This window comes from Chanodichthys erythropterus, chromosome 10, assembly GCF_024489055.1.
Source record: "Chanodichthys erythropterus isolate Z2021 chromosome 10, ASM2448905v1, whole genome shotgun sequence".
Lineage (NCBI taxonomy): Eukaryota > Metazoa > Chordata > Actinopteri > Cypriniformes > Xenocyprididae > Chanodichthys > Chanodichthys erythropterus.
Genome location: NC_090230.1, coordinates 34,521,991 through 34,538,228, shown reverse-complemented (window position 1 = coordinate 34,538,228; position 16,238 = coordinate 34,521,991). Strand labels below are relative to the sequence as shown.

At 30.3% G+C, this 16,238-nt stretch overlaps 1 protein-coding gene across 5 annotated transcripts in view; it reads left to right on the top strand.

The window, feature by feature from the left end:
* Positions 1-16,238, top strand: part of slc4a5b (solute carrier family 4 member 5b) — a 48,874-nt gene that overhangs the window by 26,392 nt on the left and 6,244 nt on the right. For 3 of the 5 annotated variants that reach the window (XM_067397502.1, XM_067397500.1, XM_067397499.1), the window contains 7 exons: positions 760-893; positions 991-1,262; positions 2,774-2,838; positions 2,936-3,127; positions 3,297-3,410; positions 4,491-4,604; positions 4,781-4,942. In XM_067397502.1, coding sequence (XP_067253603.1) covers positions 760-893; positions 991-1,262; positions 2,774-2,838; positions 2,936-3,127; positions 3,297-3,410; positions 4,491-4,604; positions 4,781-4,942 — 1,053 coding nt within the window. The remainder of the gene's footprint in view (positions 1-759; positions 894-990; positions 1,263-2,773; positions 2,839-2,935; positions 3,128-3,296; positions 3,411-4,490; positions 4,605-4,780; positions 4,943-16,238) is intronic. The other 2 variants (XM_067397503.1, XM_067397501.1) reach the window with 1 other exon arrangement.

Below are 16,238 nucleotides of genomic sequence, written 5' to 3'. Positions count from 1 at the left end.
TGTTAATTTTATGAATATTAATAATAAAGATGTTTTTTTATATATTTTATTAATATTATAATATTTATAATATTTTAAGTAATTAATATTCAATAAAACAATTATGATTTTTTGTTATTATGAATAATTACTTTTGGATAAAATGTTTTTTTTTAAATATTATTATGTTTTTTATTTATTAATTATTATTCAAAATAATAAAAAAATGATACTTGCCTTGTTATATAATAACAATAATACTGTTTTTATTATGAATAATGATTATTGTTTTTGAATAAAATATTTTAAAAGTATTATGATTATTATTATTATTATTATACATTTTCATTTAGTAATCATTTTTGCCTTTTGATGAAATCATAATAATGACTTCATGACTGTCATATTTTTAAGGCATAATTATGAGAAACAAAAGTTGAAATCATGAGATAAAAAGTCATAATTGTAACAAAAAGTCAAAATTACAAGACAGTTGAAGTTTTGTGTCAAAATCCAGACACAAAGTCATAATTATGACAGTCGAAATTATAAACAGTCGACTGTTTGACATAATTTTGACATTTTATCTTGTAATTTCAACATTTTGTCATAATTTCAACTTTTTATGTCATAATTATGATTTACCTAAGCATGATTTTTTTCTTCTTATGTGGTGAAAATGGGCTTCCATATCAAAATTTCATCTTCTAAAGTGCATTCAATGTTTGAACTTTATTTCCAAGTCTTCATTATTTTTTGATGCGTCTCATTGACTTTCAGGGTGTGATGGAAAGCTTTTTGGGCACAGCTTTGGCCGGCGCGGTCTTCTGTTTGTTCGGCGGTCAACCCCTCATCATCCTCAGCTCTACTGGACCGATACTGATCTTTGAAAAGCTGCTTTATGAATTCAGCATGTGAGCACGACATCCTGTGATTTAGTAAAGTTAAAAATCAGCGAAGTGAGTCCCTGAGTTGAGCTGATTCTTTAACTGAATTGTCGTCTGTGTTCAGGAACAATGACATTGACTACATGGAGATACGGCTCTGGATCGGCTTGCACTCCTGCCTCCAGTGTCTGATCCTGGTGGCCACAGACGCCAGCTACATCATCAAGTACATGACGCGCTTCACAGAGGAGGGCTTCTCCAGCCTCATCTCCTTCATCTTCATCTCTGATGCCCTTAAGAAAATGATGAGCACCTTCAATTATTACCCCATCAATCGAGACTTCAAGCCAGATTACATCACCAGCTACAAGTGTGACTGCCAGGCTCCTGATCAAGGTGAGTCTGACCCCGTGACCTGGCGAAAAACAGCCTCAGCCAGTCAGGCTCGGTGGCATTATTCTGTGAAATAAACACTGACCCTGTTTACTTTCTTCATACACGTTCCTCACTTTTCATTCTTTAGTTATTTCAAGAATTAAAATATTTATAATAATAATAATAATTGAATAATTAATGTTGATATTATGAATAATATATATATATATATATATATATATATATATATATATATATATATATATATATATATATATATATATATATATATATTTTTTTTTTCAAAGTAATTATTATTAAAAATAATAAAAATTATTAATAAATTAATAATATGTATTATTATAATGATAACATTTGTTGTTTTTATGAATAATAATAAAGATGTTTTTTAAATATTTAATTTCTATTGATTCAATTTTTTTTTTTTTCAAAGTAATTATTATTAAAAATAATAAAAAATATTATCAATAATAATTATTATCATAATGATAACATTTGTTGTTTTTATGAATAATAATAATAAAGCTGTTTTTTAAAAATATTTAATTTCTTTTGATTAAATATTTTAATAATGTTTTATTTTTCTTGAAATATTTTGTTCAAAGTAAATATTATTCAAAATAATAAAAAAAATATTAATAATAATTATTATAATGATGACATTTGATGTTTTTATAAATAATAATAGAGATGTTTTTTGAATATTTTATTCAAAAGTAATTAATATTCAATAATACAATTATTAATAATAATTATTATATTTTTTATCAATAATTAAAAAAATACTTTTGGATAAAATGTTTATAAAAATAGCATTATTATTATTATTATTATTATATTTACATTTGTATTCAAATGTAATTATTCAAAAAATTATAAAAAAAATTATTATTGATAATCATTATTTTAATAATGATAATATTTTTATTATGAAAAATAATTGTTTTTGAATAATTAAAAAAATGATTATTTTCATTATAAATTTTCATTTAGTAATAATATTTGTCTTTTGATGAAAATAACATTTAAATTTAGTCAGTATTTTGTGTCACATTAAATGTCTACTAAAATGGCATTTAATTTTTCTCAACTACAATGACTACAATTAATCATTTAATTTTTACTTTCCACAAATGACTGCAATCCTGCACTGTTCTTGATCCAGATAAAATCAAGACACATCCTAAAATATTTTCTGTTGAATATTTGGTTTCATTAATGGAGGTAAAGTGTTTTCCATACTAAAATTTTACGTTGACATTTTTGGTTTTTGGATGACATATTGGTTTGTTACATCTGACCACTGCAACTTATGTGTATCATATTTGTTTTTGCTGCCTATACTCGATTTGGCTGCTGATTGGAGTAAGTATCGACTACTAGCATGTTCTTACTATTCTTGATACCCCTTGAACATCCATATAAGATGTTATTTTATGTTCTGAAATGTATGAAGTCTTGTCAAAAAACCTAAAAACACTCTAAGTGCTTGTTTATCTCTTCTGTTGTAGTGACTTCTTTGGCTTTCAACACTTCCTCTCCATTAGGCCTAGAAAACATCACTGATTACTCTGTGGTGAGCTCAAACTGTTTTTTCTTCACAACAATCATCACTATTACTTATTTCCCATTTTGTTGTCTGTGAGCACACATGATCTCACTCCTCCTCTCAGTTCAACTTCACGGCTCTCGACTGGAGTCAGCTGACTAAGAAAGAGTGCTTGAAACTCGGTGGTTCCCTGGTGGGCAAATCCTGCAAATACGTCCCTGATCTGGCCATGCTGTCTTTCATCCTGTTCTTCGGCACTTACTCCATGACCATCTCGCTCAAGAAGTTCAAGTCCAGCCGTTACTTCCCCACAAAGGTTGGGATTCAGCATTTTCACATGTATTTCCAATGTATGTCAAGTGAACACACCTGCTTCTGTATTCTCTGGTACAGACCGTACGGAGACCGTTTTCCTTATCCTCATCCATATTGTATTTACCGCTCTCCCCCCAACTTGCTTCTGGTTGTTTCTGTTTTTCTCCAAGTGTCGCACCTTGATAGCAGATTTTTCCATCATTATATCCATCCTGGTCTTCTGTGCTCTGGATTATGTGATGTCCTTGGAGACTCCCAAACTGCATGTGCCCACCCAGATAAAGGTCCATAATGTGTCATCTTCTATGTCTTAATGTTATACCACAGACTTGCCTTTTTATATTAATCATGTTTCAATGAAATGCTGCCTTCAAGTCTTCAGCATACAGTATATAGGGGAAAAGCTCATTGCGATGTGGCAAGTTCTTGCATAAACATAGCTGCTAAGTTAAGACTGTGACTTTTTTTCTCTCGCAATTGCAAGTTTACATCTCAGAATTCTGACTTCTTTTCTCAGAATTGTGAGATATAAATTCGCAATTGCGAGTTATAAAGTCCAATTCTGAGGGAAAAAACTTTTCTCAGAATCCTGACTTTATAACTCACATTTCTGACTTTATTACTCAACAGTTATGACTTTATTACTCAATAATTCTGACTTTATAACTCGCAATTCTGACTTTATATCATGCAATTGCGACTTTATATTACACATTTCTGAGAAAAAAAGTCAGAACTGTGAGATAAAAAAATCGCAATTACCTTTTTTATTTTTTATTCAGTGGCGGAAACAAGCTTCCATATAAATAGATACAAGTATTTAAATAAAATTAATTCTGAATGTACAATAATTAAAACATGATCATAAGGCCATACAATATAGTAATTACGGTAACACTTTAGGGTGCAATTCTTACTATTAACTAGTTAGCATGCATATTACTAGATTATTGGCTGTTTATTAGTTCTAAGCAGATATTAATGCCTTATTATGCATCCCATAATCCTTCCCAATGGTAAACTTAACTACCTCACTAACTATTAATAAGCAGAAGTTTATTGAGACAGAAGTTGTAGTTAATAGTGAGTTAATATTGAGAACTGGACCCTAAACTAAAGTTTGACCATAATTACATTTAAATATTCATAAAAAAAACCCTGAAAACAAACAAAATGACATTGCATCTGAAAACAAATAACTCAGACATTTAAACTTCTCAGAAAGACTTGAAGGCATCAAACATGTTACTGTTGCGTTTTTAAATCTCTTGCACTTTTGTCTTGTAAAGCCTCTGATCTTCTCTAGTTCTTATTTAGTTGTGTCTAGTTTTCTACTTCTTTCTTTTTCCTCTGTAAATATGCAGCTTCGGAAACTCATCAGTGATTTTGCAATCTTCACGTCAATCATGACATTTGTTGGTCTTGATATGTTTATGGGGCTTAAAACACCTAAACTGATTGTGCCAACCGAATTTAAGGTACGTTGTGCAACAGATACACACGTATCTTTCTTTACCTTCTGATTGCATCTTTTTAGCCTTTTTATCATGATTCTACACTAATATCACGTTAATCCACTGTGCTTTACAAAACATACCATGTGATTTCAGTTATTGCTATGCTGACTTTCTTCAGTTCTGTTCTGTCTGTGTAGCCCACGCGGCCCGATCGCGGCTGGATCGTCATGCCTTTAGGGAAGAACCCGTGGTGGATGAGCTTGGCCAGTTTTGTACCTGCTCTGCTGGTCACCATCCTCATCTTCATGGATCAGCAGATCACAGCCGTCATCGTCAACCGAAAAGAAAACAAACTAAAGGTGCTGGACGTGACCTGTGAAACTTTTAGCTTTTAGCAACACTCTAAAGCAGCACTCATTCTCACACTCTAGCAACTACTCAGAACTATAGAAGCTTGTTTCTGCCACTGAATAAAAAAATAAAAAGGGTAATTTATCTCACAGTTCTGTTTTTTATTGCAATTTAGAGTTTACATCAAACTTTTTTCTCAGAATTGCGAGTTCCAAGTCAGACCTATGTGATATAAAGCGTGCAAATGCATGTTATTAAAGTGCTTTATTGCATTTTTTTCTCAGAATTGCGAGTTTATATTACAAAAAAAAAACAAGTTTTTGGTTCTTGAAATTAAAAATATATAAATATTTGATGAAAAAAAACTTCGCTGACACAATCTCTACTAAATGTCTTCTATGGAAGCTTTTTTCTGCTACGGAATAAAACAGTTTAAAAGACAATTACAACTTTTTTTCTCACAAATTCTGACTTTTTTCTCAGAATTGCAAGAAAAATGTCAGAACAGTCGCAGTTCTCACATTTTATTCTGCAATCGCAACTTTTTTCTCGCAATTGTGAGTGTTTATTTCGCTGTCGAATTTATATTGCACAATTATGACTTTTTTCTTGCAATTGTGAGTTTATTTCACGCAATTCTGACTTTATTATTCGTAATTGTGAGTTTATATCACGCAATTCTGACTTTATTACTCGCAATTGTGAGTTTATATCACGCAATTCTGACTTTATTACTCGCAATTGTGAGTTTATATCACGCAATTCTGACTTTATTATTCGTAATTGTGAGTTTATATCACGCAATTCTGACTTTATTACTCGCAATTGTGAGTTTATATCATGCAATTCTGACTTTATTATTCGTAATTGTGAGTTTATATCACGCAATTCTGACTTTATTACTCGCAATTGTGAGTTTATATCATGCAATTCTGACTTTATTATTCGTAATTGTGAGTTTATATCATGCAATTCTGACTTTATTATTCGTAATTGTGAGTTTATATCATGCAATTCTGACTTTATTACTCGCAATTGTGAGTTTATATCACGCAATTCTGACTTTATTACTCGCAATTGTGAGTTTATATCACGCAATTCTGACTTTATTATTCGTAATTGTGAGTTTATATCACGCAATTCTGACTTTATTACTCGCAATTGTGAGTTTATATCACGCAATTCTGTCTTTATTACTCACAATTGTGAGTTTATATCATGCAATTCTGACTTTATTATTCGTAATTGTGAGTTTGTATCACGCAATTCTGACTTTATTACTCACAATTGTGAGTTTATATCACGCAATTCTGTCTTTATTACTCGCAATTGTGAGTTTATATCATGCAATTCTGACTTTATTATTCGTAATTGTGAGTTTGTATCACGCAATTCTGACTTTATTACTCGCAATTGTGAGTTTATATCACGCAATTCTGACTTTATTACTCGCAATTGTGAGTTTATATCACGCAATTCTGTCTTTTTTACTCGCAATTGTGAGTTTATATCACGCAATTCTGTCTTTATTACTCGCAATTGTGAGTTTATATCATGCAATTCTGACTTTATTATTCGTAATTGTGAGTTTATATCACGCAATTCTGACTTTATTATTCGTAATTGTGAGTTTATATCACTCAATTCTGACTTTATTATTCGTAATTGTGAGTTTATATCACTCAATTCTGACTTTATTATTCGTAATTGTGAGTTTATATCACGCAATTCTGACTTTATTATTCGTAATTGTGAGTTTATATCATGCAATTCTGACTTTATTATTCGTAATTGTGAGTTTATATCACGCAATTCTGACTTTATTATTCGTAATTGTGAGTTTATATCACTCAATTCTGACTTTATTATTCGTAATTGTGAGTTTATATCACGCAATTCTGACTTTATTCCTCGCAATTGTGAGTTTATATCACAATTCTGACTTTATTATTTGCAATTGTGAGTTTATATTACGCAATTCTGTCTTTATTCCTCGCAATTGTGAGTTTATATCACGCAATTCTGACTTTATTACTCGCAATTGTGAGTTTATATCACGCAATTCTGACTTTATTATTCGTAATTGTGAGTTTATATCACGCAATTCTGTCTTTATTACTCGCAATTGTGAGTTTATATCATGTAATTCTGACTTTATTATTCATAATTGTGAGTTTATATCACGCAATTCTGACTTTATTATTCGTAATTGTGAGTTTATATCACGCAATTCTGACTTTATTACTCGCAATTGTGAGTTTATATCACGCAATTCTGTCTTTATTACTCGCAATTGTGAGTTTATATCATGCAATTCTGACTTTATTACTCGCAATTGTGAGTTTATATCACGCAATTCTGACTTTATTACTCGCAATTGTGAGTTTATATCACGCAATTCTGACTTTATTACTCGCAATTGTGAGTTTATATCACGCAATTCTGACTTTATTACTCGCAATTGTGAGTTTATATCACGCAATTCTGACTTTATTATTCGTAATTGTGAGTTTATATCACGCAATTCTGTCTTTATTACTCGCAATTTTGAGTTTATATCATGCAATTCTGACTTTATTACTCGCAATTGTGAGTTTATATCACGCAATTCTGACTTTATTATTCGTAATTGTGAGTTTATATCACGCAATTCTGTCTTTATTACTCGCAATTGTGAGTTTATATCACGCAATTCTGACTTTATTACTCGCAATTGTGAGTTTATATCACGCAATTCTGACTTTATTATTCGTAATTGTGAGTTTATATCACGCAATTCTGACTTTATTATTCGTAATTGTGAGTTTATATCACGCAATTCTGACTTTATTACTCGCAATTGTGAGTTTATATCACGCAATTCTGACTTTATTACTCGCAATTGTGAGTTTATATCACGCAATTCTGACTTTATTACTCGCAATTGTGAGTTTATATCACGCAATTCTGACTTTATTATTCGTAATTGTGAGTTTATATCACGCAATTCTGACTTTATTATTCGTAATTGTGAGTTTATATCACACAATTCTGTCTTTATTACTCGCAATTGTGAGTTTATATCACGTAATTCTGACTTTATTATTCGTAATTGTGAGTTTATATCACGCAATTCTGTCTTTATTACTCGCAATTGTGAGTTTATATCATGCAATTCTGACTTTATTACTCGCAATTGTGAGTTTATATCACGCAATTCTGACTTTATTATTCGTAATTGTGAGTTTATATCACGCAATTCTGTCTTTATTACTCGCAATTGTGAGTTTATATCATGCAATTCTGACTTTATTACTCGCAATTGTGAGTTTATATCACGCAATTCTGACTTTATTATTCGTAATTGTGAGTTTATATCACGCAATTCTGTCTTTATTCCTCGCAATTGTGAGTTTATATCACGCAATTCTGACTTTATTATTCGTATTTGTGAGTTTATATCACGCAATTCTGTCTTTATTACTCGCAATTGTGAGTTTATATCACGTAATTCTGACTTTATTATTCGTAATTGTGAGTTTATATCACGCAATTCTGTCTTTATTACTCGCAATTGTGAGTTTATATCATGCAATTCTGACTATTATTCGTAATTGTGAGTTTATATCACGCAATTCTGACTTTATTACTCGCAATTGTGAGTTTATATCACGCAATTCTGACTTTATTATTCGTAATTGTGAGTTTATATCACGCAATTCTGTCTTTATTACTCGCAATTGTGAGTTTATATCATGCAATTCTGACTTTATTACTCGCAATTGTGAGTTTATATCACAATTCTGACTTTATTATTCGTAATTGTGAGTTTATATCAAGCAATTCTGTCTTTATTACTCGCAATTGTGAGTTTATATCACGCAATTCTGACTTTATTATTCGTAATTGTGAGTTTATATCACGCAATTCTGTCTTTATTACTCACAATTGTGAGTTTATATCACGCAATTCTGTCTTTATTACTCGCAATTGTGAGTTTATATCATGCAATTCTGACTTTATTATTCGTAATTGTGAGTTTGTATCACGCAATTCTGACTTTATTACTCGCAATTGTGAGTTTATATCACGCAATTCTGACTTTATTACTCGCAATTGTGAGTTTATATCACGCAATTCTGTCTTTTTTACTCGCAATTGTGAGTTTATATCACGCAATTCTGTCTTTATTACTCGCAATTGTGAGTTTATATCATGCAATTCTGACTTTATTATTCGTAATTGTGAGTTTATATCACGCAATTCTGACTTTATTATTCGTAATTGTGAGTTTATATCACTCAATTCTGACTTTATTATTCGTAATTGTGAGTTTATATCACTCAATTCTGACTTTATTATTCGTAATTGTGAGTTTATATCACGCAATTCTGACTTTATTATTCGTAATTGTGAGTTTATATCATGCAATTCTGACTTTATTATTCGTAATTGTGAGTTTATATCACGCAATTCTGACTTTATTATTCGTAATTGTGAGTTTATATCACTCAATTCTGACTTTATTATTCGTAATTGTGAGTTTATATCACGCAATTCTGACTTTATTCCTCGCAATTGTGAGTTTATATCACAATTCTGACTTTATTATTTGCAATTGTGAGTTTATATTACGCAATTCTGTCTTTATTCCTCGCAATTGTGAGTTTATATCACGCAATTCTGACTTTATTACTCGCAATTGTGAGTTTATATCACGCAATTCTGACTTTATTATTCGTAATTGTGAGTTTATATCACGCAATTCTGTCTTTATTACTCGCAATTGTGAGTTTATATCATGTAATTCTGACTTTATTATTCATAATTGTGAGTTTATATCACGCAATTCTGACTTTATTATTCGTAATTGTGAGTTTATATCACGCAATTCTGACTTTATTACTCGCAATTGTGAGTTTATATCACGCAATTCTGTCTTTATTACTCGCAATTGTGAGTTTATATCATGCAATTCTGACTTTATTACTCGCAATTGTGAGTTTATATCACGCAATTCTGACTTTATTACTCGCAATTGTGAGTTTATATCACGCAATTCTGACTTTATTACTCGCAATTGTGAGTTTATATCACGCAATTCTGACTTTATTACTCGCAATTGTGAGTTTATATCACGCAATTCTGACTTTATTATTCGTAATTGTGAGTTTATATCACGCAATTCTGTCTTTATTACTCGCAATTTTGAGTTTATATCATGCAATTCTGACTTTATTACTCGCAATTGTGAGTTTATATCACGCAATTCTGACTTTATTATTCGTAATTGTGAGTTTATATCACGCAATTCTGTCTTTATTACTCGCAATTGTGAGTTTATATCACGCAATTCTGACTTTATTACTCGCAATTGTGAGTTTATATCACGCAATTCTGACTTTATTATTCGTAATTGTGAGTTTATATCACGCAATTCTGACTTTATTATTCGTAATTGTGAGTTTATATCACGCAATTCTGACTTTATTACTCGCAATTGTGAGTTTATATCACGCAATTCTGACTTTATTACTCGCAATTGTGAGTTTATATCACGCAATTCTGACTTTATTACTCGCAATTGTGAGTTTATATCACGCAATTCTGACTTTATTATTCGTAATTGTGAGTTTATATCACGCAATTCTGACTTTATTATTCGTAATTGTGAGTTTATATCACACAATTCTGTCTTTATTACTCGCAATTGTGAGTTTATATCACGTAATTCTGACTTTATTATTCGTAATTGTGAGTTTATATCACGCAATTCTGTCTTTATTACTCGCAATTGTGAGTTTATATCATGCAATTCTGACTTTATTACTCGCAATTGTGAGTTTATATCACGCAATTCTGACTTTATTATTCGTAATTGTGAGTTTATATCACGCAATTCTGTCTTTATTACTCGCAATTGTGAGTTTATATCATGCAATTCTGACTTTATTACTCGCAATTGTGAGTTTATATCACGCAATTCTGACTTTATTATTCGTAATTGTGAGTTTATATCACGCAATTCTGTCTTTATTCCTCGCAATTGTGAGTTTATATCACGCAATTCTGACTTTATTATTCGTATTTGTGAGTTTATATCACGCAATTCTGTCTTTATTACTCGCAATTGTGAGTTTATATCACGTAATTCTGACTTTATTATTCGTAATTGTGAGTTTATATCACGCAATTCTGTCTTTATTACTCGCAATTGTGAGTTTATATCATGCAATTCTGACTATTATTCGTAATTGTGAGTTTATATCACGCAATTCTGACTTTATTACTCGCAATTGTGAGTTTATATCACGCAATTCTGACTTTATTATTCGTAATTGTGAGTTTATATCACGCAATTCTGTCTTTATTACTCGCAATTGTGAGTTTATATCATGCAATTCTGACTTTATTACTCGCAATTGTGAGTTTATATCACAATTCTGACTTTATTATTCGTAATTGTGAGTTTATATCAAGCAATTCTGTCTTTATTACTCGCAATTGTGAGTTTATATCACGCAATTCTGACTTTATTATTCGTAATTGTGAGTTTATATCACGCAATTCTGTCTTTATTACTCGCAATTGTGAGTTTATATCATGCAATTCTGACTATTATTCGTAATTGTGAGTTTATATCACGCAATTCTGACTTTATTACTCGCAATTGTGAGTTTATATCACGCAATTCTGACTTTATTATTCGTAATTGTGAGTTTATATCACGCAATTCTGTCTTTATTACTCGCAATTGTGAGTTTATATCATGCAATTCTGACTATTATTCGTAATTGTGAGTTTATATCACGCAATTCTGACTTTATTACTCGCAATTGTGAGTTTATATCACGCAATTCTGTCTTTATTACTCGCAATTGTGAGTTTATATCATGCAATTCTGACTTTATTACTCGCAATTGTGAGTTTATATCACAATTCTGACTTTATTATTCGTAATTGTGAGTTTATATCACGCAATTCTGACTTAATTATTCGTAATTGTGAGTTTATATCACGCAATTCTGTCTTTATTACTCGCAATTGTGAGTTTATATCATGCAATTCTGACTTTATTACTCGCAATTGTGTTTATATCACGCAATTCTGACTTTATTATTCGTAATTGTGAGTTTATATCACGCAATTCTGACTTTATTACTCGCAATTGTGAGTTTATATCACGCAATTCTGACTTTATTACTCGCAATTGTGAGTTTATATTGCGCAATTCTGACTTTATTCCTCGCAATTGTGAGTTTATATCACAATTCTGACTTTATTATTTGCAATTGTGAGTTTATATTACGCAATTCTGTCTTTATTACTCGCAATTGTGAGTTTATATTACGCAATTCTGTCTTTATTACTCGCAATTGTGAGTTTATATCACAATTCTGACTTTATTATTTGCAATTGTGAGTTTATATCACAATTCTGACTTTATTACTCGCAATTGTGACTTTATATCACGCAATTCTGACTTTATTACTCGCAATTGTGAGTTTATATCGCAATTCTGACTTTATTATTCGCAATTGTGAGTTTATATTACGCAATTCTGACTTTATTCCTCGCAATTGTGAGTTTATATCACAATTCTGACTTTATCATTTGCAATTGTGAGTTTATATCACAATTCTGACTTTATCATTTGCAATTGTGAGTTTATATCGCAATTCTGACTTTATTACTCGCAATTGTGAGTTTATATTGCGCAATTCTGACTTTATTCCTCGCAATTGTGAGTTTATATCACAATTCTGACTTTATTATTTGCAATTGTGAGTTTATATTACGCAATTCTGTCTTTATTACTCGCAATTGTGAGTTTATATTACGCAATTCTGTCCTTATTACTCGCAATTGTGAGTTTATATCACAATTCTGACTTTATTATTTGCAATTGTGAGTTTATATCACAATTCTGACTTTATTACTCGCAATTGTGACTTTATATCACGCAATTCTGACTTTATTACTCGCAATTGTGAGTTTATATCGCAATTCTGACTTTATTATTCGCAATTGTGAGTTTATATTACGCAATTCTGACTTTATTCCTCGCAATTGTGAGTTTATATCACAATTCTGACTTTATCATTTGCAATTGTGAGTTTATATCACAATTCTGACTTTATCATTTGCAATTGTGAGTTTATATCGCAATTCTGACTTTATTACTCGCAATTGTGAGTTTATATTGCGCAATTCTGACTTTATTCCTCGCAATTGTGAGTTTATATCACAATTCTGACTTTATTATTTGCAATTGTGAGTTTATATTACGCAATTCTGTCTTTATTACTCGCAATTGTGAGTTTATATTACGCAATTCTGTCCTTATTACTCGCAATTGTGAGTTTATATCACAATTCTGACTTTATTATTTGCAATTGTGAGTTTATATCACAATTCTGACTTTATTACTCGCAATTGTGAGTTTATATCATGCAATTCTGACTTTATTACTCGCAATTGTGTTTATATCACGCAATTCTGACTTTATTATTCGTAATTGTGAGTTTATATCACGCAATTCTGACTTTATTACTCGCAATTGTGAGTTTATATCACGCAATTCTGACTTTATTACTCGCAATTGTGAGTTTATATTGCGCAATTCTGACTTTATTCCTCGCAATTGTGAGTTTATATCACAATTCTGACTTTATTATTTGCAATTGTGAGTTTATATTACGCAATTCTGTCTTTATTACTCGCAATTGTGAGTTTATATTACGCAATTCTGTCTTTATTACTCGCAATTGTGAGTTTATATCACAATTCTGACTTTATTATTTGCAATTGTGAGTTTATATCACAATTCTGACTTTATTACTCGCAATTGTGACTTTATATCACGCAATTCTGACTTTATTACTCGCAATTGTGAGTTTATATCGCAATTCTGACTTTATTATTCGCAATTGTGAGTTTATATTACGCAATTCTGACTTTATTCCTCGCAATTGTGAGTTTATATCACAATTCTGACTTTATCATTTGCAATTGTGAGTTTATATCACAATTCTGACTTTATCATTTGCAATTGTGAGTTTATATCGCAATTCTGACTTTATTACTCGCAATTGTGAGTTTATATTGCGCAATTCTGACTTTATTCCTCGCAATTGTGAGTTTATATCACAATTCTGACTTTATTATTTGCAATTGTGAGTTTATATTACGCAATTCTGTCTTTATTACTCGCAATTGTGAGTTTATATTACGCAATTCTGTCCTTATTACTCGCAATTGTGAGTTTATATCACAATTCTGACTTTATTATTTGCAATTGTGAGTTTATATCACAATTCTGACTTTATTACTCGCAATTGTGAGTTTATATCATGCAATTCTGACTTTATTACTCGCAATTGTGTTTATATCACGCAATTCTGACTTTATTATTCGTAATTGTGAGTTTATATCACGCAATTCTGACTTTATTACTCGCAATTGTGAGTTTATATCACGCAATTCTGACTTTATTACTCGCAATTGTGAGTTTATATTGCGCAATTCTGACTTTATTCCTCGCAATTGTGAGTTTATATCACAATTCTGACTTTATTATTTGCAATTGTGAGTTTATATTACGCAATTCTGTCTTTATTACTCGCAATTGTGAGTTTATATTACGCAATTCTGTCTTTATTACTCGCAATTGTGAGTTTATATCACAATTCTGACTTTATTATTTGCAATTGTGAGTTTATATCACAATTCTGACTTTATTACTCGCAATTGTGACTTTATATCACGCAATTCTGACTTTATTACTCGCAATTGTGAGTTTATATCGCAATTCTGACTTTATTATTCGCAATTGTGAGTTTATATTACGCAATTCTGACTTTATTCCTCGCAATTGTGAGTTTATATCACAATTCTGACTTTATCATTTGCAATTGTGAGTTTATATCACAATTCTGACTTTATCATTTGCAATTGTGAGTTTATATCGCAATTCTGACTTTATTACTCGCAATTGTGAGTTTATATTGCGCAATTCTGACTTTATTCCTCGCAATTGTGAGTTTATATCACAATTCTGACTTTATTATTTGCAATTGTGAGTTTATATTACGCAATTCTGTCTTTATTACTCGCAATTGTGAGTTTATATTACGCAATTCTGTCCTTATTACTCGCAATTGTGAGTTTATATCACAATTCTGACTTTATTATTTGCAATTGTGAGTTTATATCACAATTCTGACTTTATTACTCGCAATTGTGACTTTATATCACGCAATTCTGACTTTATTACTCGCAATTGTGAGTTTATATCGCAATTCTGACTTTATTATTCGCAATTGTGAGTTTATATTACGCAATTCTGACTTTATTCCTCGCAATTGTGAGTTTATATCACAATTCTGACTTTATCATTTGCAATTGTGAGTTTATATCACAATTCTGACTTTATCATTTGCAATTGTGAGTTTATATCGCAATTCTAACTTTATTATTCGCAATTGTGAGTTTATATCGCAATTCTTTCTTTATTACTCGCAATTGTGAGTTTATATTACGCAATTCTGACTTTATTACTCGCAATTGTGAGTTTATATCACAATTCTGACTTTATTATTTGCAATTGTGAGTTAATATCGCAATTCTGACTTTATTACTCGCAATTGTGAGTTTATATCGTAATTCTGACTTTATTATTTGCAATTGTGAGTTTATATCACGCAATTCTGAAGTTAGAATTGTGGGGGAAAAGTCAGAACAGTTGCAATAACATTTTTTCTTGCAATTGCGAATTCATATCACAAAAGATGAACATTTACTGGACTAAAGGTTTACTTGATTATCCATACATCATTTTTTTTTAGAAAAATCATGTTAAAATGTATGTATCAAATATGATAGAACAGACTTTTGAGGAAGCTATATTTGTCTCAGTCATCATTGTATTGCGTTGCATTATATGTTTTGCCCCCACAATAAAAACTACAGAGCTTTGATCATAAAATGCATATAACTATCAGTTGTCACTATATCTGCCAATAAGATGTCTTAGTAAGGTGATATTTAAATTCTTAGATTTATGTAAGTAGTCTGCTAAACCATTATGAAGATCTCATTGATTTACAAGCTATAAGAAGTTCATATTACTTTTTGGCCATATAAATATCAGCAACTGCACCAAGTTGCATATTTTTTTCTAAGTTTGGGCCTCTGTATAAAATAAGATTTTTAGGGTTATTATTTCATATTAATTAAACATTAATAATGTTAAAAATGAATTAATACAATAATAGTATATAAATAATACTAAAATAACACTGGTTAGCATCCACTCAGAACAAT